Here is a 25300-nt window from a genome sequence, read left to right as displayed (position 1 = left end):
CCATCTCTAATCTCTCTCATCCACTTTGTTGTCTTTTCTCCCTCATCTTCCTGTTTTTGCCTCTTTACCCCCCCTGTGACCTTTTCTCCTTATCACTCTTCAGCTGATTCACTCTCTCCTCTCTCCTTCCTGCAACTACGCCTCCTCTGGCCTCTATCCTCCTACCAACTATCGCTTATCTAGCTTCTTAATTCTCTTTGTAAAATCTTTTTTTTTTGCTTTGCATCCTTGTTTTAATCCATCTTTTCACTTCTTCCTCTCTCTGAGCTTTATCTACAGTTCAAAGGTTTGGATTGTACAGTAAGGCTGGCCAGATTGGAGCTTTACAACCATTTACGAATAGAACCAAAGAAAATAAGTTTACTGCATTAGCTGTTATCGAGGACATTCTTGTGTACTTGACTAATAGTGTTGAGCATTTTGTGCACCTGTCTGTGAACCACCAAGGGAGACACCATCTTCACATGAGGCAGCTGGGGCGACCAGACACCCCGTTAACCGACCCCGGAGAGCACGAGCCGGACCTTCTGGAGCTCTGTGACACTGTGCAAAGTGAAACTGATTGAGTAACTGAGTAAATCAGCCTCAGTTCCGAAGGACACGAGGCTGACGTCAAGCCCTTTGTCAACAGCCGCTGGCTACAGGTGCCGTGAGCGGTGACTGCTCCAAACCAAATTGCAAAAGGAGCCTCGATCTGAGACCCTCAGAGAGACCACTGTCTCGTTATGAATGGAAGAAGCTCCCTTCAGCCAAACGTTCTATATCAGAAATATCATTGACGCAGTTCAGGGCACATCTCTCAGCAGAAAGAGTCTTTGTGCAGAGATGGTGTTTATCTGCACTCGATCGCAGATGAGGATCGATTTACTCACATCTGTCGGGACACGTTCTTCAGCCCAAAACAGCTCAAACCACATTACCAACGCCGCCTTCTTAAATGATAAAGCTCTCTTTTTTTTATCATTTAGAAATGTTTCAGCTTGAAATATATATATATATATATATCCCCCCCAATCAAAGTTACAAAAAAATCGAGTGCAATTAAACTGTGATTTCATCATGAATAAAAACTGCCTGACAGCACGAAAGGAAACGATAAATAAATTAAACTCTGATGTCCCTTTGCCACAGCTTTTCAAACCTGCCTCCTCTTCTCGTTTCTCCTTTATCATTAAACTTTGTTCTTTTCCTGCTTTCTCCAAAGCACTTTTAACTCCTTTACTCTCTCCATCATCTCAACCCTCTTCCCCTTTCTTTAACCTAGATCTTGTTTCTTTTTCTTTTTGACTCTATCCCTGCATCACTCTCCTCCATATGCGCTTTCTCTTTCCTGTCAAAGTTCACACACTTCCTCTCACCCTGCCAGAGACCCCGACACACACACACACACACACACAGAGAGAGAACAGAAACACCCGACCCTGTGGCTGCGTTGGCCCGGTCACAACCCCTGAAGGCCTGCAGGCACACACACAAATATGCACACACACCCCAAATGTGCAACTGACCCAGTCGTGGCCCAGTCAACACCTCCACCCACGTCGCTTTCGCTCAGACTGAGACGATACACGCAAGTTCTCTCATTGGCCTGGTTGGAGTGAAGCCAGGCATGAGCCAGAGGCCTCACTGCACACCTCCATGTGCCTCTCGGCGTATAAACATCACAATATTTACCCTTGGAGCCAACAGGTGACGTTGGAAATCAATGAGAAAGGCTGCTTTTCGCCAAAACTGGCTTTGCAGAGATGTTTCATAAAGTATCCAGTCTTCAATTTGCATCATTAACCAAAACCAAGAACAAAAGTTTCTACATTTAGCCCAATGACACTAAGCTGTAACCAGTAGCCTTTGTGTGTACTGTACATCATGCAGACATCTATTTGGACTTATATCCAAGTAAACCACGTGAAAACACGATGCGTAACACGCTCATGCAATACTGCAACAGCCGGGCAAGGATTAGCAGTGGTGAATGACACGAGGATGTGAAACGTGGCTTTACTGTTCTTCCCTCCTGGGAAGGAGACAAAGAGAGAAACCGAGATAAGGACGGACTCACCAGCACAGTGTAGATATGCAGACAGCGGTACACTGGAGAGAAATCCACCAGATCCTGAGCTCCTGGGACCTGCAGAGAAACGGTTGACACAGTCAGACTGAACGTGTGGTCGATGAACAGATAAGATACAATTCTTCAGAAATCAGTTTTGCTTCTCAATGTTCAAACAAGCAACAGCAAGTAAACAAAAACAGTCAGGGGGAGATGACAAACAGCGATAAGCCAGAAAGTGTGTGTGGGGGGGGGCATGAAGACAAAGCTTTTCTTTTGGAATGACCATAACATTAAAAAAACAAAAGTGATCTTTATCCTCCGAAACAACTCGATTCAAGAAAGAAATGACAAAAATAGTTCCTGTAAAACACAAATCCATGGGAAACCCAAAAAAATGGGAGCTGTTGGACAGTATAGAGCAAAAGTTTGATTTTGGTAACTTTTCATTGTCAATACATTCTCTTTCCCCCCTACCAACGCCTGGAAATGACCACAGCTGTGAGCTTTCGACATTAGAAATGCACTGAGAAACTATTTTCAGGTAAAGTTCTCCTTTAGACTTATCAAGCAGGGACTGAGAATCCTCTCAATGTCTGTATGTGCTCATCAAACTGTCTGCGTACGCTTTCTCTGTTTTAATCAAAATGTCAAATACACAAAGCTCAAAGTAAAGTGAATTGAGATGGAGAGCTGGAAGCGAGGTAGTAAGTAGGATTTACATTTATCTGAACAAAATCCCAACAATCTAATGTCAGACTAAGTCTTGTCCTTCCTCCTCACCCACATCCTTTAACTTCTAAAAAAGCGAGTGGAATTTTGTTCCATTTTTACACAACACTGAAAAAAACAACAACACTGTTTTGGCTATCTAAGGGGTTTGCTCTTTTCAACATTTACTGCAACCACACGCAAACACAAAGAGTCCCAACACAGAGTAAACAGATCTCACTTAAAGACGGTGCCATGGAGACAATAAGAGGGATCCTGAAAGACCGATGGAAGCAGACGCTGACCTTTTAAAGAATAGAACTGAAAAGAAACGCGGGCAAGAAAAGGTGACAAGGGATGAGGAGAGGAAGGAAACGAGTGGTAAAAAAGATCAATGAGAGATATGCAAAAGGTGAGTAAAACAATTCAATAACAAGTAGAAGAACAAAAGAGTAAAGAGAACTGGGATACCGTCGCTCAGGGAGGACAGTAAATGCAGGGAAGGGGCAGGGATGGCGAGAGCAGACGGGTTGCTGATGGTTGGCATCTTTGCAGGCCATTGGCGCCAACACGGTCATAACCCTGACGATCACAGGGTCAGGCCTTTGTTCGGACCAAGGTCTTCCCGCGAAGAAGGTTGAGTTGAGTTTACAGGACATAAATAAGCCACGGGGACCTTAAAACTGAGTGGTAGCACAGGGGTGACAAGTTCAGCTCTATTCTCTTCAGCTTCATTGTACTTTTCTTGCCTTGAGTGGGAACAACAAAGGCGGCAGAAAGGAACTTTGATCCCGTGAGGGATGACTTGAAGAGTTCAGTGTCAAAACACTTTGTGGCCATTTTGAAAGTTCATCGTCTGAACTTTTCCCCTGAACTGCGACTCATTTTAGGGACAATTCCACGTGGAAGAACAGATGAGGATCTTATGGTAGCTCTCACACTATCAAACTTAAAATTAAGCGGAGTAACAAACAGTAGATTTCTTTTCTCTGCTAAATCATCCAGAAAGAAATCCGCGACTGTGTGTTGAAGCACGATGCACCAGAGCTGCTCCCCCCACTGCGATACTTCATCAAATCAGCTCCTCCACAGACACCGACAAATATAGACTATTTGTTGATTTAAATGACAAAGTGATGCATTTCGTTTTACAGCATTAAAGCAACAGAGCCAGCTCATCAAGCGCTGGATGCTGCACTGCAATTTAGTGCAGACAAGCATATAAATCAAAATCGAATTAAATTAAAAGTGAGCTCATGTCAGTCTGGGGGAAATATCAGTGTGTCTAAGCGGGTTCATGTGGACTACATGCTGCCTTGGGACTAAAATTCCCGATGACATCGCCAACCACGAACAGAAATGTCACCTGGGACACTGGGCCAACTACTGGACGGGCGGGGCGGAGCGTTTACAGAGAATATGGAACAGCAGAGTGAATGGAAAGTAAAAAGTCAGGGAAAGATACCAGTGGAACAAAAAGAAAGGGCAAGTCAGGCCAGGGAGGAAAAATTGGTTGAGAAACAACAAAGAAGTAGCTGAAGAAATTAAGTAAAGTCTTTTTGATGAGGCTTTTGATGTACAGTCCTGTGCGAAGTCTTGATCCAATTCTCGTTTCTTTGTATTCCGCTGCCAAGGAGCCAGACTGTCTTGTAATCTTTTAAAGTGATCGTGAAAAATAGTTCTATCTTTCTGAAGGTCGTTCAAAGTCTTTATTTGGAAATGGACTTTTTTTTGTTTGTTTTGTGCTTACTTTCAGCTTATTTAGTTTGATAAGCCGTCTCACACTGACCTATGAATCATTCAAACATTAAAAAGGAGCCCAACTCAAAGGATGAGCCAGCCTTGCGTCAACACGAAACAGAAAACTTAAAGAACAACTTTGAAATTGTATGTTTATGTACTTCTACTTGTGCATGGGCTCAAAAGGCTGAGCTATGCCAAATGACTGAAAATGGGCTGAAAATGGACTGAAAATCAGTGGCAACAGGTCTTATGGAGGGATGAATCCTCCCCAGAGCCCGGACCTCAACATTATTGAAGCAGTGTGGGATCATCTGACAGAGAACGGAACAAAAGGCAGCCCACATCCAAGGAAAAGCTTTGGATGTCCTTCAAGAAGCCTGGAGAACTATTCCTGAAGACTCCTTAAAGAAATGGCAGAAAGGTTGTCTGAAAGGGTTCAGGCTGTGTTGAAGGATAAAGGCGCTCAGACCAAATCGTGACTTTCAAACTCCTTAGAATAGTACAAACTCTGTTTTTGCATCATTTGCTCCATTTAAATGTATGTTTGAACTTGTTTGAATAAATCATTGGACTTATTTTCTGAAATCCATAAAGAAATGAGGAGACTTCTGCACAGTACTGCGTACCCTTTCCAGTGGTCTCAAGGTATCCCACAATGCACTATGAATACTTGTGTAGAACTGGTCACTAATCCAGCAAATATATAGTTCAGATCCAAGTAACATTTGAAGAAATGCTCAATCATATAAACAGATTTAGGAGTTTGTTTTCCTGATTACTGCAGGCACATAACACATATATGGCTGTTAATGCTGTGCTAAATGTAATAGGATTAATATGAGATTAAACACAAATGGCTTAACACATTTTTCCTCACAGCTTTCTATGAGAGCTTAATATTTGTGTGTCCTGGTAAGCGTTCTCACTTCCTCGTCCTCCTCTTCATCTTCCACATCCAGAATGCCTGAGTCCTGTTCTGACACGGGGCTGCCGCCGTGTCCGTCGCTCTCTGTTCCCATCCCCGCCGCCATCGCCTCCTTTCTGTTACGCCGGCCAATCAGGGCCCTCGGCTGCAAGGCGACAGAGCTGTCCAAGGAGCGCTGGAGCTGGGCCTGGACAGAAATCACATCACAAGGCCAGAAAGGTCAAAGTCAACCCACGGGGAGGGTACCCTCCTCTTCCCTAGCTTGCATTGTTTGTGTCTTTTCCAGTTATTTCCTACATTTCCCAGAACCCTTTTCATGTTACACCGAAGAGGACGAGGAACTTTTGGCTCAACTTCAGAGCAAACTGATGGAAGCTCTTTGATTTTGAGGGTCTGACACCAAAACCAGATGTGAACTGATAACACTGATACACCGTCTGCACTGAAGCTGTCCCACATGTGCTCCTGCAACACTTTTACAGCCCCGTACTGAGAGAGAAGTACAAATAAACCGCCAAACCCCTGCAGACTCAGGATTACAACCAGCTCTCCGACGCATCTTACGGGAAAAGAAACGTGTTAATCCGAGCAGATAGCAGTGATTTCCTACAGCGTTCCCGTTTCTGAGACGATTTGGGGGAAAGCTTAGAATTTACGGATGACGTTAGAAGGTCACCGTTTGAAACTCACGAGCCGGTCTTGCCACACCTTGTCCAATGACAAATATCTGAGAATACACCGGAGGGGAAAAGGCAAGACAGGAAGGGAAGGACAGGAAGGATGAAGAGCCAATGAAACAAAGAGCATAAAATTACCGGTGAAGACTTAAAAGTGGAAACCAGGATGGCATGTGTGTTAAATCTGTTCTTTGCTTGACAAAACCTTCACTCAGGCTCAAAGATATATGGAAATGTTTCTGTTTATCAGGTCATGCACTCTGAGTGTAACCGTACAACAGGGTTAGAAAAACTAAATCCACATTTTTCACATGTGGCAGATATTTGGTTCACACAGAATTAACACAGGTCAATGAAGCTCCCCAAAATACTCCCATTAAAAAAAGAAAAAAAAGAAAGAAAGAATTGGAAATGAGGTACAATTGGAAAGGTTCCCTTCAGAACAATGCATTATCTAATGCAAGCTATCCTGCGTCACTGTCTGGGGAGTATTCTGGAAAATGATATATTCGACTCTCCAGCAGTGATGAATCAGGATTTCTAAAAATATATATAAAAGACAGGAAGTTTTTGTAAGAAATTAATGAGAGCGTGTATCCAAAACAAAATGAAAACAGTCGTGTTCGGTATACACAGCGCCGTGCAAAAGACTTGAGCCACCTCTCATTTCCCAATACTTGCAACCTGCCACACAGAGATAGAACTCCTTTCCACCTCTTTAGATGCATCTGAAAAATACAACAGATGGCACAGTTTGATAGGAAACAAGTTCATTCCCAAAGAGCTTTAAGCCATCTGAAAAAGTGGCGAACAAAAGAAGCCTCATCAGACATAGTCTCCATGGAAGGGCAGCTGTCAAGAAGTTATTCTTAAGGAAGGGAAACGGGGAGAAAAGGCTGAGCTATGCCAAATGACACAAGGACGGGCCGAGCCCAGACCTCAACATGTCTAAAGCAGTGTGGGATCATCTTGACAGAGAACGGAACAAAAGGCAGCCAACATCCAAAGAAAAGCTTTGGAATGTCCTTCAAGAAGCCTGGAGAACTATTCCTGAAGACTACGTAAAGAAAAAAACAAGACAGCTAGTCTGAGAGGGTTCAGGCTCTGTTTCTGCCTTCTGTATTCTATATCTACAATTCTAGTTGAAAATGTTTCACTAAATCAGTTTTCATTGAAATAAATAAAGAAATGAGGGGTGGTTCCAAACCTTTGCACAGTAAAGGTAAAGATTTGGAAGCCTTCGTTTTCTACGGCTACATTTTAAAAATAACTGCAGCCTTTCTTTTCCTCAAAAGTCCCAAACTTTTTCCAGGTCTTTTTTCTTTTTTTCTCCTCAACCCTTTTGACCCAACCTTATTTCTGTGGGAAAACCTTGTTCTGGGGGGGGAAACCCTCTCAGATCTGAGCCGAGAGCATCCTTCCATCACGCCCAAATCCGCCTCGGGGCCTTTTGAAAATCCAAGCGAGTGCTTCCTTTGCTCGGCGGCGCCGGCACGTAGGCCACCGTGCGCATTTAAATCTGTCGAATGGGACGTCGAGAAATACGTCAGAGACCTCGAACGCCTCGATCCGAGCCGTTAATGGCAACGTTGATGAGAAAAACGGCTGTGCGTGAAAAGGGTGGATAGGCATAAACCTAGAAGAACAATATCAGGGCTGCTGGAAGAATACAATGCCATCTTTGATCTGATGCCCATACACATGCACTCACACAATTACAAGACAAATGAGTCATATAAGACAATAAGTGCAAACAAAAATCAGTGGAAAAAGTCATTCCTCTGCATAGGTTAGGAGGAAGAGAGGGAGGACTTGTGCTCTTTCCTTAAGAGAAAGAAAAGGGCTTCGAGCAACAAAGGAAATGGACGAGATGTCAAAAACACAAAGTGAAGAGTCTCGTTTTGACTGCAAAGGATTTCCTTTAAATCGGTCACATTTTCACGTGCAAATCCACTTTGTTACTCCTCAAAAGAGACTGAGCAAATGGCACTGAAAGATCCTCTCTGAGGGCCTGCAAGGCCGCAGCCACAAACGTCAGCACCTACGTCAAGAAAAATCCACTCTGCGGTTTAATTCGGCCCTCGCATTCTTCAGCAGGTGGATTTGTGTCTGGAGCTATCCACCGACATGCTGTACACACACCCAGTCTTACCCATCACACAATACCAGGTTCTGTTGCAAACAAAATCTTTCTTCACTTGTCTTTTGTTCAACTTTTCTTCAGGGAAGGCTTTTGCGTCGGGGCACTTGAACCACAAGTGCGGGAAAGTGCGTCATCTCCAGCACAAAAGCTCCATGAGAAACGGGCGGCCGTGGAGAAGGAAAACGTGGGAAAACAGAACTGAGATGAGGACGAAAAAGAAAGAGAAAACGGCAGAAGAAAGGTGACGAAGAGGGCAGGAGGCGAAAGGCAGACGGGGGAAGGCATGGCACAACAGCGCAGGGAGGCAGGTCGACACACACTGGAGTCCATTTAGTGCGAAACAGCAAATATTTTCCAAATGATCCCACGTCACCCTGAAAACTGAAGGGGGGGGGGGGGGGGGGATCTGAAGCAAAAAGGCAAAGATGCAATTATTTTTTAGCAAACAGAGCCTCAACATGGATGTGAAGCAGACAGCAGTTTAGGAAGAGAAGCTCCTCTCCTGCTGTTTAATGTTCACATTTTGCTAATCGCATCTGCGAACGCTGCCCAGGGCTCGGAATTCATAAACCACGGGCGCAGCTACATTTGTAATCTTTAAACTTCGTTACCTGGCCTTTAGAGTTCTTGTATGTACCCCGTTTGCAGCATCACAGATAAACACTGACCTGTGGATAAACTCTGCGGTCCTTCGCAGAGACTCAGAATAGCGCAGCGTCTCTCAGAATAGAGAAGAGTTTAACGTAATAAAAAAATAAAAGGCTTTTTTATGCATTTGCACACTTTCAAACATCACTGCGATTTCATTTCTTGCCACGGGCTAAATAGGAAGATAGATATCAATCAGTTATGTAGGTTAAACATGGAGCTGGAAGCAGTAGCCAGTTGTTTTAGCTCAGCATAAAGACTGGAGAAGGGGAAATTACTAATAAAGCTCCTGTCAAAGAAACTCTGAAGCTCACTAATGAACAGCTTCCATCTTGTTTATTCAATCTGCTCTTGGTGAGGACAGCCTGACAAGCTTCTGTCTGTGCCGCTCAGGAGAAAGCGCAGACATCTCAAGCCTAACAGAAAACTTAGTGTGAAATGCCTGATCAGATTTTGGCTGATCTTTCTTAAAGAATCGATTCGATTTATACAAATTAAATCAAATATAATGAATTTCGTCGTAAACCTTTTATGCCACTGCTGAAAACCAAGCCGAACGGCCCTCACAGAACAGCTGCTTTCAGTCAAATATGAAAGTCGGTACAGAAAAGTAACCTGCATTGAATGATTCTGATCAGCAGCAAAGAGCTGACTGGGACATCCCTGTTATAGATCTCCATTTGGCACTGAACGGTGGAGCACTATTCAGCAGACAACACACACATTCAGAGTGACACAGCAACCCGTAACAGTCTATTTTAGTTCTCCCTGTGATGGTTCAATACACCGACCCAGCGTGTGCCCTCCGCCACCCTTGCTGCATGCACACGCATGTGTGTGTTCAGTAACTAGATACAGGTAATCAATCTTCTTCCACTTCACAGGCCCAGCAATCTGTTTCCCATTACTGTGTGTGTGTGAGAGTGTGTGTGAGAGAGTGTGTGTGTGTGCGCATCTCAGGTTGTGTGCGTTACTGAGCACACAGCAGAAGCTCAGGACTCGTCCTTTGCTGAATACACAAGGAAGAAAAACAGGAGGGAGGGAGGGAGATGGAAAGAGGAGGGAATGGAAAGAGTGGAAGAGAGAGAAAATGACAGATTTTGAGAGGGGTGGAAATGTAATGTGACGGGAAAAATTACAGTGGGGAGATGACAAATGAGCAGGGAGATATAAACGAATGACATTTGGAGATGATTCTGTATAAAGAGCTCTTATTCTTTCACTTTCTTCATGTCTTAAATTATCCTCCTGGATGTCATCCTTTTCCCGTCATGTTTTCAGCCATCTCATTCTCTGACCTCTCTGACCCTTCCTCAGAGAACCCGCTTTGATGAAAGAGGATCCAGGAAGCCAGATGCAGCGGCGTAATTATGAATAAGTAGACAAGAGGTACACGGGACAAACATCTGTAGTATCAGAACACACATTCATCTACAAACAATGCGCACCTGCACATATTCCACCCCGTTTGCTCCATTGAGACCTTATTCTGCATCGGATGCAACAGCATTATCCCAATAACTTTAACACAATTAAGCTCAGCTAGTGTTTAAGGATCAAAGCTGCGGTGAGTATTCTGATCTTAGTTCCATTTTGAAGTCACGTATGCACCTTAAAAGCAACGTTACATCCTTCCAGAGAGCTTTTCTTGCTGCTGAACAACGCCATGTCTTAGTTCCAGAGCTGCTGATCAGAAGCAACTCTGGGTTTGTTATTTTCAAGCAGAGGGCAGCGGTAAAAAGTATACAAACGCTCCGTGTTTGGATTAAAATGAGGTTTTGGATGGGCACAAACATCTCAGCGGCGCAGGGAGATATAATGTAAGCATGAGTCATTATTTCAGATGACGCTCTGACAACATCTAAATCTGCAACTCATGTCGATGCCATAATCAGATTATGGTCTTATTTAGATTTAGCGGTTGTGAAGCAAACTGCCCAAAATCTTACTAACCAACAGTAGATAACGTTCACGCTTACATTGTGAGATTCTGGGCCACATAAAAAAAACAAACAAGATAATAAGATAATATGGCCTGTGATTGATTTCCAATTGCAGTGATTTTTTAATCAAATTGCATTCATTTTCCCTTGAATGCCAGGAATATGATAAAATATGGTTTTTAAAGCACATCTGAACTGTTTTATAGCATTTCAGCCTTTTGAATGGGCACTAATTCATTCATGCAAATGTATCAGAAAACCTTTAATATAACCTTTCGCACAGAAAGACTTATTGGTTGAAAAGAAAAACTTTGGGCTGTCAGCCTGGAGACACCAGATCAGTTCAGATGTTATGATGACTCCCACTCGCCTTCACGCCAGAGTTGTTAGAGACTGCAGGGCCGCTCGCTGTGTTCACCTGCTTGCCTGTCAGCAACAGCACCGTTGCTGTTTGACCAAGACTTCCATTGGTGAATTTGAACAAGCACTGAATGCTGGACTTGAAGCCGTTTTTGTGCCCGTCTGCAGACCAATCAACCAATCAATCAATCAATCAATCAATCAATATCACACTGAGGGAGAAGCGGGAAAACAGAATGTACGCATGTCATGTAAACCTAATAAACAAGAACCTTAGTTGGTGTTAGTCACATGAAATGTCATTTTTGCTAATTGGATCCAAACCGCGTTTGGAAGTGGTTTGAAATGCGACTCCAATCTGATCTGATTTCAGACTCCCTCTTCCTCGTTTCTATACATCTAAATCTCTTAACTCTGCCCCTTCTTTGTCATCTTCTTCCTCCCTTTTCTTCCTTCCCCACCTTCCCCCTCATCCTTTGATGCTCTCCCCAACTTTCCTCTCATTCCTCTTATCCCCTCTCTCTCTCCTCCTCCATGGACATGTGGTAGCAGACAATAGCTCCATTGTAAACCATTCACTCTCCTCCATCTCCTTCTCCACCTCTTCCTCCTCTCTTTTCCCCCCCGATCTATTTATTTTCACATCCTTGGTTGACGGAGCTGTAACAGGCTGGGTACAGAGAGTTGGAGCTAATTTGGAACAGAGCACGCCAGAGAGACACACTGTCTGAGAGAAAGACGTGAGGAGGAAGAAAAAGAAAAAGCAGAATGGGGGAAAATGGGAGATGGGGCAGAAATGAAAGAAAGAAGAACTTCACCCCGATTCATTCCCTCACACACACAGCTCTGGGGCTTCTGACTGAGTGTGTGCACTCTGAGCCCCAAAATTTGATACAACAACATAATCCCAGTATCAGTATCAGGTCTGCTGGACTGCTGGGGTTTCCGTAATCTCCCTTGTAATTAGTGGTTAGAGCAGTTAGCGGTTAGCTTCTTCAGTGACTACAAGTGGATTTTCTACGCCATGACTCTCAAACTGTGGCCCACAGACGTCCTACCTAAGGGTCACTGAAGGGTTTTTAGCGCACACATGTGATACAAGGGAGCCATTTGTGCTGCATAAGGGGGGTATTTACGGAAGATTTCTTGTTAATTTACGGTACTTTTTGCCATTTAAGAGCTCAGAGTCATCGTAGCACAGCCTCATCATGCAAAACACATGTTTCTACTACAAAATGGATGGCATATTCCAGACAAAAAGGTTCTTACCCAGGTGTTTTCAAGGTCATTCTTCCAAAAGCTGTTCATGTAGGCTTGTGCTTTCGCGATGAAGAACGTTTAATCTGACACATGTGATCGAGTAGGTGTGAATGTGGTGACTGCAGAGGCCACGGTATACGAATTACAATGTTTTCACACTTAAATCATTCTGTTTAACTCTGATCCGCGTTGGCTGTGCTTCTCCACATAGTAGCATGCAGACCTTTAGAACCCACAATCAACCAGAAGCAGAGGCATTCTTAATAGAGCGATCTACTAGTGACATCTAGAGGAAGGTTGCGAACTATCATCGAAGGCCAATAGAGGTGCAGATGCTTGGACAGTGAGATATCCGTGATAACATCAGTCTGTTTCTCCAAAGACTATCATGTTCCCTACCATTTACTGTCAGCAAAAGACAGATTTGGATGTCTGGAGGCACCCAGTAATGTGATATTTCACAAGATTCTCAAAATCCACAGTGATCAGCAGCAAACACAGCCAGCACAAGACGAAGAAGAATCCTTTCTTCGGCCAAGAATAAACACAGGAATCTGACTTGAGCATCTAAACCATGTGAACACACCCAGGGAGCTGGGCAACTGCAGGTGAAACTTTGGTCAAACAGAAACTGCCTGTGCAGCCTCAGCTGGCCCCGTGACGTGAAGAAGCACCGCTCACCGTTACAGGCAGACCCACAATGCAGCCCAGAATTATTCTCACTTCAATCCATCAACCATTTCTGTCTCACAGATAGCTTACATATGTCCGGTAATGTAAATAAGGAACAGGAAACCAAAAGAATTTAATTACTATACATACACTTCCTCATTTTCTTTATCTTCACGGCATTCAAACCGTCCCTATAGTTCCTAACAGGCTCTCTGCATTCTGCACTGGCTTCTGAGCCACTTCTCTTCCAGGAAGCTCTTCGGGCCTTAAGGTTGGACGGCTTTCCTTGCAAATCATTCTGATCTCTCGTTCTCTCCGGTCTGGACTCTCGCTGTGCAACTCCACAATGTTGATAGTGTTCTCTGTTGACCGCTTGTTGGAAAATTTGATTCCAAGATGTCAATCCTTGTCTAGTTTTTTTTAATTTCCCAACAGGCTGCCTGAGCTTTTCCACCAGAGTCGCTTTTCTGGTGATGCCGTTTACTTTGAGGACTAAAAATTTCAAAGGTATCAGATTTCTAACAACGTGCTCGACTGTGGCGACGGTGTTCCTGGAGATTAAGGTTTCGCATTTTTCAACAGGCAAAAGCCCCACCTCTGGGTGTCCTAACGAGTCCATTTTTATCTCAGTGTTGAACTTCTAATAAAACTTTTGTCCAGGAGGGCTTTTGCATGCATCATCTCCAGCTAAGAATTTCTAAATCTGTGCAATTTCCACAAAGCAATATCATGGCTTGACCTGTCATTGTTCTACAGTAATTATACCAAAGGTCACCGTGACCCTGCCTGCGTGATCCTAATAATTATCTGGATTAAATGTGAAACAAATGATGTCCGTTCCTTTCCTTTAAAACGAGAATCACAACTAAACTTACAGCATGAAAGCGGTTGAGTTTGATCAGAGAAAAGACAAGGAAATTGTGAATCACAATCATTTGCATGACAATCAAACCAGGACAGACCTATCTATGGCACATGTGAACTCCATAAACGATTCATATCGAAAGGATGACCAGTTCACTAAAGCTGCATTTCAGCTTCCACTGTAAGACCCTTTATTTCTAGCATTTTACTTCCAGTTATCTGTGATACAAACAGCCAACAGAATGCTATCTTATCCTAAAAGAAACCAACAACAAAAGGCACCTTTTCTGGCCCAAGAAGTCATCATTAATTCAATAAAAAAAATAAAAAAAATAGCTTAAAAAGCTTCTTACAAAATTGGTCAATTTCCATTCTTCTGTGACAATTACAAAATAATTTGTATTTTCCTTGGCTAACATGATGATTTATAGTTATCTTAATGCCCAATCTCTCAACAAAATAAGTCACCTGGACACACATGTAAGAGCTGCGCAGCCACTTCTGTCCATCACCAACTGCTCCCGTCTTATTCCCACTGCACCCCTTTATCCTGAAATTCTTTTGAACAACATTACAAACTATAAAAAAAAGGCACATGAAATAAACAAGAGGCCTCCGTCTGAGCTATGGCTACCACAGAGACAAAAACACACACTCGTATACAACTTCTCTGGTCTTGGAAAACACAAAAACAATGAAGTGCGTGCTGAAAAGCAGAAACTCTGCGTGTGCATGTTAAATGACAAGCCACGGCATCTCCTGCAGCGCCCTAATACTAGTTTACTGGAAAGAGAACCACAGAACTACACAAACACACACACAGCTTCAATTTAACACACAAGCTATGATGAAGAACAACAAGCAACTGTGGTGGAAAGTCAGATAGATAGTCACTGAAAGTGTTCGCGCACAAGAGCAGAAGAGAGTCCACTGCAGAGTGGTTTGATGTGGGACTGAACGCTGATTAAACCACTCAGAAGTCCAATGTTAACTGGTATTAATGGGGTGTAAAAAGGGTTAAAACGTGTATGACTAGAAATTCAGAGCTTTCACAGTGTTGGACTCATTAGACCTTGCTGAGGAACATCAAAAGAAGCCTCATGGATGCACATTGTGTCAGATGGTCAGACTGAGCGCAGCGTCTTTCATGTGAACTTGACCAGGACTTCCACGGTGAACACATGGCTCTAACAGTGAAGCACAGAGGTGGGACTCTAGTGATATGGGGCTGCATGAGCACAAAAGGTGTTGGGGAGATGGGACTTATCAGGCGGCATCATAAACGTCTGCGTATACACCAAAATGCCAACTGAGAAGTCCCAGCATACGTCTGTAGAAGAAGAAACGACGACCCGGCATCGTATGCCGCCCGATCTGGGCTGTATTTCAGATGGTTTATCAGGTGTGTGTTGAGGCGTACCTGTTTCATGGCAGTCTCTCCTATTTTGTCCGAGTGTTTCCGAATGCTCTCTAGGAAGTCTCTCAGCTGCGTCATGGCCGTGTCCCGGATCTGCGTCCTCAGTTTGGGGATGTTGTCGGCCATGATGGAGCAGAACCGGTACTGACCCACCCTGGGAAGACATGTCTGTTCCAGTTGCTCCAAAGTTCGCAGTGCAGGGTAGTACCTGCAGTAAAACACAAGAGCGCACACTGATTCATTCTCATTTGAAACTCCTGGATTATATTTTGTGTGTCTTAAACCCAATTAGATTAGTTTTGTATATATGAGCATACACTTGAAACCTGTGACTTTCTGGATGTGGAAGGAGACACTTGGAAAAACAACAGCACGCAACGATAATACAACCTCCTGCCAAACAGAACACACCAAGGAAAACACATCTACATGCACTCGCACACAAAGAAATAAACACTCTCCAACTCACCTCAAGGACATTTAGCAACACAATATCTCCCAAAACACTTCACTGCATCTCAAACACTTTTCTCTCTCTAGGAGCACTCAGAGTTGGCTGACCTCTCCCTGCTCCCAGAGCAGCAGCCACAGGACAGGGAGAAGAAGAAAAACACAAACAAACGGCTAATTTATGACCAACCAGACTCTGGCCTACAGGTCAGGGTGAGGGCAGGGAGGGAAACAGATACAGAGCAGTCATTTGTATTCCTATTTACAGCACTGTGGCGCCATCTCGTGGCTGGAAGGTAAAAAAAAAAAAAAACTAAAACGTTTGAGTAAGCAAGCCCAGAAATATTGGAAAAACAGACTTCGTTTTTCATGTTACGCACTCATTTCAACAACACTTAAACGGCAGTAAATTCAACTGGATCAGAGGCCCCTCTTGTTATATACTGATGGAAAATGAGAACCATTTGTGTTTTTGTTTCATGCTTCAAAAAGCGTTGGTATATGAGGTGTTGAGCAGCAGTGGTTTGACCACTGCACATACACACATTACTCTTCCAACGTTCCGCTTTCTGCCAATCCATCCATTACTAAAAATGTGTTTCCAAGGCTGGTTTTATATTGTTTGAACTCCCCTCTTGCATACTCTGAATTCCTGTCGTGAGTCACAGTCCAGGGAGAGAGTTTAACTTCTACACAGATCACACGGTTTGTCTACTTTTCCCTACAAATCGGTGTTTTAATATCATCCATGTGCATTCATAAGATGTTGCCAACAACAGCGGGCGCCTGTGAAAGCCTACGTTTGAGAGAGAACATCAGCAGGTGAGCATGCAGGTGAGCAGCCATCCCACACGTTTGTTTCCCCTTTTTTGTTTTTTCTTTGCTCTAAACCAGCAAAGAGCTGCTGATTGACATACCTTTTGGCCCTCATTTGCTCCTGAAGTCTGCTGTACATCTCCAGAACTGAAGAATACAAAAAAAAAAGAACAAGAATTGTTCAAGAACAGGGCTGAAACTATGTCGCAGCAACGGCTGATGGTGTTTAAAGAACAGAGCAGCTGATCCGTATCAGAGAAATGGTATTTTGTGGTACCTGGAAGGCAGTGAGACAGTTTGTCTATGGTGGAAGCAATATTTCTCTGCTGCACACGGCACTGACTGAGCTCCTCCATGGAGCTGATGAGCTGTGAAGACGAGACGGAGAGAGAGAACAATAATTCAAATTTCACGAAGCATGTGTTAAGACTTGATTCGACCGAGTTAACAGCCTCTTACACAACTTCATTGAGCACTGCGTCATGTGTGAAAGTACAAAATCAGGACTGGGGGGGGGATCCGTGTTGGTTGCCACTGAAAAGCTTCTGAGCGGGCAAGAGAGGAAGTAACAGAAACAAGAAGGGCCCGTCTCATGTATGCTTACACAAATTAAGCCGACATTGCGGACAAACGGTGCTGTCGCCACTCAGCTGATTCCGTAGCTGCGGCTTGATGTGTGTGAGGATACAGAGATGCGAGGCCGAGCCATCTCTCTATGGCTTGTGAGAATTACAAGAAGGAACAGGAGCGAGTTAATCAGGATTTCTTTTTTTTCGCCTTTAAAGCACAACTGAGATGTGAAAAAGGCTAAATAGTGAGCCTGTAAGCATACCTCTTTGCCATCATCCTGAAGACACCTGTTGGTTTCAGTCACCTGACTCTGAGGAAAAAGGTGAAAAAAAAAACAGTCCTTTGTGGTCAGCTTTTAATGAACCCATCCTTTTACACACCATCCTCCCCACCGCTCGTTACCTTCAGTTTCTGCGCCTCCCCTCGTACTTTGAGCAGCTCCGTGATGGAGTCAACAAAGCCCTGGAAGTGATGGTTACACATCTTCTCGATCTCCCGGTCATGGTTTCTGATGCGTGCATCAAGCTTTTCCATGAACAGGCCATGCTCCTGACCATCGTACACCGACCTGGACAAAAAGAAAGAGAGGACTTCAAGTAGGAAAGGCCACAATGTGTCATGTACATCATACAAGTTCCTCAATAAACTCACAACGGTCCCTTACCCCTTAAAAGTGCAGTTTGCTGCAACTACAATGAATGTCCACTAGAGGGTGGTATTGGAGTGCTTTTCACCCTCATAGCCCCATATTTCCATGAACTTACACATGAATGTCACATGAACAATAAAAAAAAATGCTTAAAATTGTTTAGCAGATCAAACAGTTGATAATTGGATAAAAAGGCTGTCAGATAGATCCTAAATCAAATTATTTATTTTATAATCGGTTTCATTTGTCTTGATATACTTGTAGCATCTTGTGTCATTCATACGATTACATTTCTCCATGTTGTGCGGCTTTTTTGCTATTTGCTACAAACAAGTTTAGGTTGTTTTCTTTTTTCTATGCTTACTTTTTTAATTTGCATTATATGCGCTATGAGTAGAGAAAAGACGGGAAATAATTACACAGAAAACTATCAAACTAAAACTATACGTTTCTGTGTAACCTTTCAAACTGTTTATAAAAGTGACCACATAAAGATAAATAAATAAAAATCAAATGTGACTGGAGCGTGTGGAAAATCCTTAGCTGTAATAGGGATCACAGTTCTTCCTGTGTTCTTTCCCTTTCTGAAACACACACACAGACACACACCTGTGTGCAGCTAGGACTCCCCCACCCTTCCTCCCTCTGACCAGGAAATGCCCAACATGTACAATAGGGAGCAGGTCTGACGCCACCGAGGGCCGTCTTTAGCCACAAACAAACACAGGAGGCCACCCACACACACACACACACAGCAGGCCGACTCTGGAGAAATTCATGGTAACATAAAATGACAAAAACACCAAAAATAAATATGACATGACGCGTTACAGCATAGAACACTCTCAAAGCGAATTCTCTATCATGTAAGAAATCCTCAAATGTGTTGAACACCATCTTTAGAAAAAGAGATTGTTTGTTTGTTTTCCCCCCTGGGAACCACTGCAATAGACCGGAAACAGTATAAATGATGGATGAAGCTATCTGCCGTCAGATGTGAAGCGAATACAGAAATGACTTCAGGAGCAATACAACAACAAGCCGCCAGGTGCTGGCCCCAAAACATCTGGCCATCCAATATATTCCTACCCTGTTCTGAAGACGTGGATCTTTTGAAAACAATAGTTCTCAAAGAAACACACTTTTATCCAATCCAAAGATTGGCTCATCACTTTCACCCTCTTGCTGGTTCCAGAGGGACCAAAATAGCACTGGCCAAACACCAAACTGGAGGCTTAATAACAGCAGTCCACAACCCAGTGGGTGACATCACGGAGGATTTGTTCATTTAATTAGAAAAAAAACTCCATGAACTAAACCCTGCGATGTCCAAGACTTCCTGAAAACACAAACTAGCTCCACTGCAAAGATGCAAAGAGAGGGAGAAAAAGGGTGACATTTTAAAAAGTAGAAGGGTGTACGTTCGGGGAAGAAGCGAAGGTAATTGATAGCTCAAATGTTTTTTAGAGCCCTCTGTTTTTCATCCAAAAGCGGCACTTTGTTAACATTAGCAGAAACGTCTGCGATTCCATTAAATATCATCTTATGAGGAACTTTTTCTGGACCGAATCAAACAACTCTGCCCCAACTCTCAACCATAAAAGTTGAACAATGCTACAGTCGCTACGTGTGGAAAATGTACTGCAAGATCAGAAAACACCCTGCTGAAAACATATGTGACCTTGTTTCCATCATGCCAACTGAAATCTTAATTGGGTGGGCAGTAGGTTTGCTGAAAGTGTTGAACAGGAGGAGGAGTTGATGGCAGGAGAGAGGGAAGAGAAGGAAAACATGTAGTCAGAAAATATCAGGAAGAGGGGACTACTGCTGGCATTAATAGGTTCAGAAAACAGCTCAGTTATGACATCATTGTAAACAAGTGCCCAAGTGTGTGTGTGTGTGTGTGTAAGTGTTATCCACTCAAGGATCTTTTTGCTGACTGCTCAACAGCTGACTAAATAGGATCTGAAGAGATCTCAACCACTGAGTGTGCATGAATGTCTGTGTGTGTGTTTTCCCAAGTACACCCTTATGACTCAGCAGTGCGCGCAACAGTGAGACTTACAAATAAATATACATGCTTTTTGTCCTTTAAGTCATCGTGCATCTTATGAAACACCAGGAGGGAGGGAGAATTCGAGTGTGTGTGCATGAGTGTCTGAGTGAGAGTTAAAGCAACCGTGTCTGACCATCATAACAACACACATCTGCACGGTGCAGCTGGCCGTCAGTTCAGTGTACAGTGTCAAACAGCCCCTTAACATATGGTAGATTTTTCAAAGAAAAAGCATTGATACCTGTGACAGGACAGTGTAAGTTAATGATGATAAGATGCAGAGTCAGATAGCAGAGGTCTACTCTTTCCAACATTTTCTATGTAACCATGCCAACAGGAAAGTTGTTGCATGGGGAAGCAGCTGACACAGTTCCCAGAATATAACCCCAAATCCAGAGGAGTCGAAGGGGGGATGTTGAGGATGCAAAGCAGTAATAAAACAGAGGAAGGACAGGGTAGTTTAAACTATTTCATCTCTCAATCATCATGGGAAAGGTGAGGTGAGAGACTGCAGACAGAGTGGTAACTATAAAAGAGGATGGATTGCAGTTAACAACAGGTGGTGTAATCCTCAGCATATTATTGTGAAAGAAGAGTTTCTGTCCATGAGACAGCATTAGCTAAGTTGTTGCCAAGCTAAAAAAAAATAATTAGCTCATATATTACAATAACTTAACAATAAAATTTCACATGAGGATGCCTTGATTAGGAAACACAATCATTTCAACTGCAATAATATAATCATATTTCAACTTGACTGAATGAAACGGTCATGCAGTTTATACCGTATCTGCCCAATACTGAGTAGCAAAACAGCCTTGGCCACCCATGACCCCGTCTTCAGTTCATCAGCTTTGCTTTCCCAGAGCAGTTCCGGCAGGTTCCGACCGCTGCAGGCCAGAAACATCCCAGAAGAGCAACAGTTTTGGAGAAGCACTGACCCAGCTGTCAAGCCATCACAGCTTGGCCCTCGTCAAATCGCTCAAATCCTTTCACTTGCATCTTGTTTTTATTTCAAAACACATCAGCTTCAAGGACAGACTGTTCACTTTCTGCCTAATACGAGTCATCAGCTGAGAGAATGTTTTTGAGCTCACATGTCAGCGGTCAAAATGTTGGGGCTTGTAGCAATATGCAAAACATGATTACGATCCATCCTATGGCTGTCGAGATATTTCAGCCAGGGCCATTGTTAGCTCAGCAAAGCGTTAATACCCAAATTCAACTTTTCTGTCACTGCAACCAGCTCATAGTTAGTGAATACATGCACAAAGTGACTTAAAATAATGGGGGGAAAAAAGAATAAATAAAATGAAATGAGGTTTGGGTTTGTTGCTATGGTTACATGCTGTTTAGCAGTACACTCTGCGGTTAAACTTAACAGCACCGTTTCTGAACTGCTCTGAAAGTTTCAAGTAACTCTGACAGCCAATCAGGAATGAGGATTTTTTCCACGCTCTTTATAATAGAAAACCACAAAATGAGCACATACATAAAGTAATGGCTAAATCTGACGAAACTAACCAGCTGCACATTGTTTAACACAGGGTGGAGCTCTGTACACACACACACACACACACGCCCACACACACTTAGTAAGCAGGCCTCTGTCCTTACATTCAGAAGCATGACTGAAGTCAACTGATAAAATAACACTGGTCAGTGTAACATACAACACACCCAGGGATAACATTAACCACAGACACATAACGGCCCGCAACAGGCTGAAAACAAACCGACACCAGGTTCAAACCAACATCTGTCAACATCTTTTTAATGATGTGTTTAATGAGGAACACAAAGTTCATGTGCGAAACGGGTGTTAACACGAGCTCTAATTCAAATCAACTGCCGCCCGCGGCTGACCACGTGCTGACTTTCTGGACAGATATTTTGACATTAATGTGTGGTTTGCCACATTATTTCTGAGAGAAACTGAAGATGCGTCATAAAGCATGGAATCACTTTAAACTAAACTTTACTATCAACAAGTTCTCGCTTGTGTAAAAACAGCTGGATGAAACTAATAGGAGTACCGTTCCTTCACCGTTCCCATCTTTTAAGGCTTCACTGCCTCCTTTGTTAGAACACGGAGCCAACTCTTTACCTTCTGAGATGGAGGAATCATATCTGAGAGATAAGTGAGCATGCAGCTGAAATTTCCAGTAAAGAAATTGTAAAAATGTTTGTTTTTGTATTTTTTTTTATCTAAAAACATGAAAAGGTGAGTCGTACAAGAAAAATGGAATCTGATAGCTTAGCTTTGCACCAGATTTACAAAGGCTATGTATACATATGGTTCTCTTTTCTGAAGCTCAGTCTTTCTGTGAGTGTGAAGTCATCAGACATGACTGTAGTCGGGTTAGGCTCGGTTACACCCAACTGGGTGGCAAAGAGACAACAGGGGTCTAAAATAGTGAAAGGGTGTTGTGCAGCTTACTGTGCCAACAGATTGAAGAAGAAGTCTGAGTTTTCCTTTATCAGAAAAGAGAGACAGAAGGATTGCTGCGATTCATTAAGACAACTGGAACCCAGGCTTGAAAATGTGGATTTGCAGTGAAGCTTTGAGTTTGGTACGATTGTAGAATCTTAAAAAGAATAGCTTGTGCATTTTTATCCCAGGCTGAGTCACTTCTGGATGTGTGCAGCAGCATAGATACAACTGTCAGCTTGTGATCAGATGACCAGAGACGCACACTAAGCTTCTTACACTCGTTTAATGTGAGGCTGAATTTGGGACGCTTCTGTAAAACTGCTCCGTCAGTGGAGGATTCATCCAGATCAGCCTTTCTAAACAGTTGGTCTTTCAAATTTCTGTCCTGGGAACTGCTCGTCTGTACTTCTGTGCTGTAATGTGAGAATACTTCCCCTGATAGCTGATGAGTGGAAAAATAACTCCCTTATTGACTATTTAAGAAGCACAGACACATAGAGAGAGGAATGAAAACAGAAGGAACAAAAGAGAAACCTTCTGCGACTGAATAATGTTGGACCTGGTGCTTTGTAGATCGTTTATCCTGCTTAAAATACTTTTTATGGACACATGCACACGAACGAAGGTGATTCATGGCCTTCATTCGCAGACACGCATTTACAGCAACACATGCTGCAGAATTTTAGTAAGATGGAACGATCCTTGATCGTGCGACTTCCTGTAAATGTGACAGCAACACGCCAGACGGTGATGAGGGAAATGTCAAATTTATCTCCTTGAGTCTTTAAACACTTTAAAAAGATGATGGGGAATATTAAGAGAAGTTTGACTTTTCTAAAGTGTTTGAACACTGCTTAAATTTTAAGGCCCTGATACACCAAACTGTCATCAAGAACCAGTGGTAACAACCCCCCCCCCATCCCGCAGCACACAGTCTAATTAAGACCCAAAGCTTGAGCTTTTTATAGATACTTTTTACACAATCTGTATACATTATTTTCTTGCAGCTCATTTGTCACCTTGCACCTCGCTAACTGATTAGTGCCAAGGTTAGCGCGCCGTGATATACGAATATAGAATATCTAACAGTTCTAAGCAGAGGAAAGCATAGTCATCCCCAGGAACAAACAGTGCATAAGCGAATGTTGCAATCTGAGGAAGTTGGCTGACTGCGCCTGTCACATTCATCCCGAGTGCTTCTGCTATCAGGGAGGAATTTAGCAGCCAGCCTCGACCTGCTCACCACTGCTGAAGGGAAACAGACACACAGCCAACTCCTGCTTTTATTTGGATAGTTAAAAGAGTCTTAGACCTGGGAAATAATTATTTTCATTAAGAAGTTCTGAGAAAAGGCTGATTCTCCAGGTTTGATCAGACGGTTGCGAGGACGTCTCTGTGGTTCAGTCACTTTATGTTAAAGGGTTTGGAAGGGCGAAGGGAAGTAAAACAGGGCTACAACCAATATATTTTCATCATTAATCTACGATCACCTTTCTTTACTTCGAAAGCAAAATAATTCAAATGGGCCTATTGTTATTTTGGCTTTTTAAAAAAAAGTTTCAAAATATTTTTCAAAATCTTAAAATATGTTTTTTTCTTTATATAGTGCAAAGTCCTTTAATATATTATTCATTATTTTATAAAAATAACAAAGTTGGTCTGCAGTGAAAATGTTTTGTAGACCTTCAAAAAAGGACTTCCAAAGCAGGAAAAGCAAACTGCTTGCCATATTAATTGATGACAAACATTCTAAGCATCCATTATCTACTAATGCAGCACGCCTGTCCACAACAGCAGTTGAAATGGGTTTTCTGAGGAGGGGGAGAGCTTATCCACCGAGGCTGGGGTCAGACGACATGTCTACAGCAGACAGTACAAACAGAAGCCGCTTCCTCAGTAGAAAGTAGTTCCTTTGAAAACCGTGCACATTGTGTTCTGTAAATGTGGAACTGACCAGAGGAACGGTCGACGTTTAACAAACAGATGCTGGAGTTGAATTTGTTCCACTTGCTTTAACAGATATCCAATACTTGCATTTAAGTGATTATTCAGTGATGCTCCAATTTTTGCACATCTTTAATGTTTGCTCGTAGAACAGTTCATAAAGGCCGCACGTGATCACAACGGAACATCAGAGGAAGTAAATAATAAATGACAGCACTCTCAACTCAGTGTGGAAACGGTGTGCTGCTCTATGATGCTCCAGCTGTTTAATAAAAGTAAAGAAAGGGGCCGCATGTGAGAACAGATTTAAGTATTTCTATGCGACTTGTCAGCGTCGCTCAAGCCCAGTGTAACCCCAAAATGCCCGTTATCAACAGCAAACAACCAATCACAGCGTAGCAGAGCATCCGTCCAACCTATTCATTTTAATTCCGGCCAATGAGAGAGCTGGAAAAAATGTTTTGCACAACAAAAATGTGCTCATCTTCAAACTTGGCATTAATTTAGGTTCCCGTTTATACGCGGTAGAAGTCGAAAGTGAGTCAGATGAACGCATGTCAAGAAACGCAAAGACAACACACAGACAGAGAAATACAAGTACAGAAATACAGAAAGTATCCTGTGGAGGCTAAGTCCACCACAATGCTCTGAACCTGAGCTACACATCACAGGAAACGCTAAATTCATTCAGCGTTCCGTTGGTGCTTATTGCAACAGTAACAGCCGTATGGCTTCCTCTCAGTTTCTCACTACACAGGACACAAACGTTTCCAAGAATATGAACTGCAGTTAAATGAGACTTTAAAATAAGCGTGCCAGGCCAGTGATGCCCATCTATCTGCAGCTAGATCAAGTGTCTTATCCTTTAGCATCTTCCTACTCCTCCATTATGTGTGAAGAGATTATACTGTGACTCCAACTTTTATGTCATAGCTTCAGTTCCATCAGAAGTTCCCGAAATCAACACT

The 25300-nt window shown here is 43.0% G+C and overlaps 1 protein-coding gene across 1 annotated transcript in view; it reads right to left on the bottom strand.

Moving 5' to 3' along the window:
* The window catches only part of exoc6b (exocyst complex component 6B), a 93213-nt gene that overhangs the window by 65313 nt on the left and 2600 nt on the right, over window positions 1-25300 (bottom strand). The window contains exons 2-8 of the mRNA XM_072376603.1: window positions 17652-17817; window positions 17512-17559; window positions 16957-17047; window positions 16781-16826; window positions 15417-15621; window positions 5431-5616; window positions 2060-2128 (exon numbers count right to left, since the gene is read on the bottom strand). Coding sequence (XP_072232704.1) covers window positions 2060-2128; window positions 5431-5616; window positions 15417-15621; window positions 16781-16826; window positions 16957-17047; window positions 17512-17559; window positions 17652-17817 — 811 coding nt within the window. The remainder of the gene's footprint in view (window positions 1-2059; window positions 2129-5430; window positions 5617-15416; window positions 15622-16780; window positions 16827-16956; window positions 17048-17511; window positions 17560-17651; window positions 17818-25300) is intronic.

Source organism: Leuresthes tenuis, unplaced genomic scaffold (genome assembly GCF_036924035.1).
Source record: "Leuresthes tenuis unplaced genomic scaffold, fLeuTen1.0.hap1 SCAF_22, whole genome shotgun sequence".
Lineage (NCBI taxonomy): Eukaryota > Metazoa > Chordata > Actinopteri > Atheriniformes > Atherinopsidae > Leuresthes > Leuresthes tenuis.
This window is presented reverse-complemented; position numbering and strand designations above follow the sequence as displayed.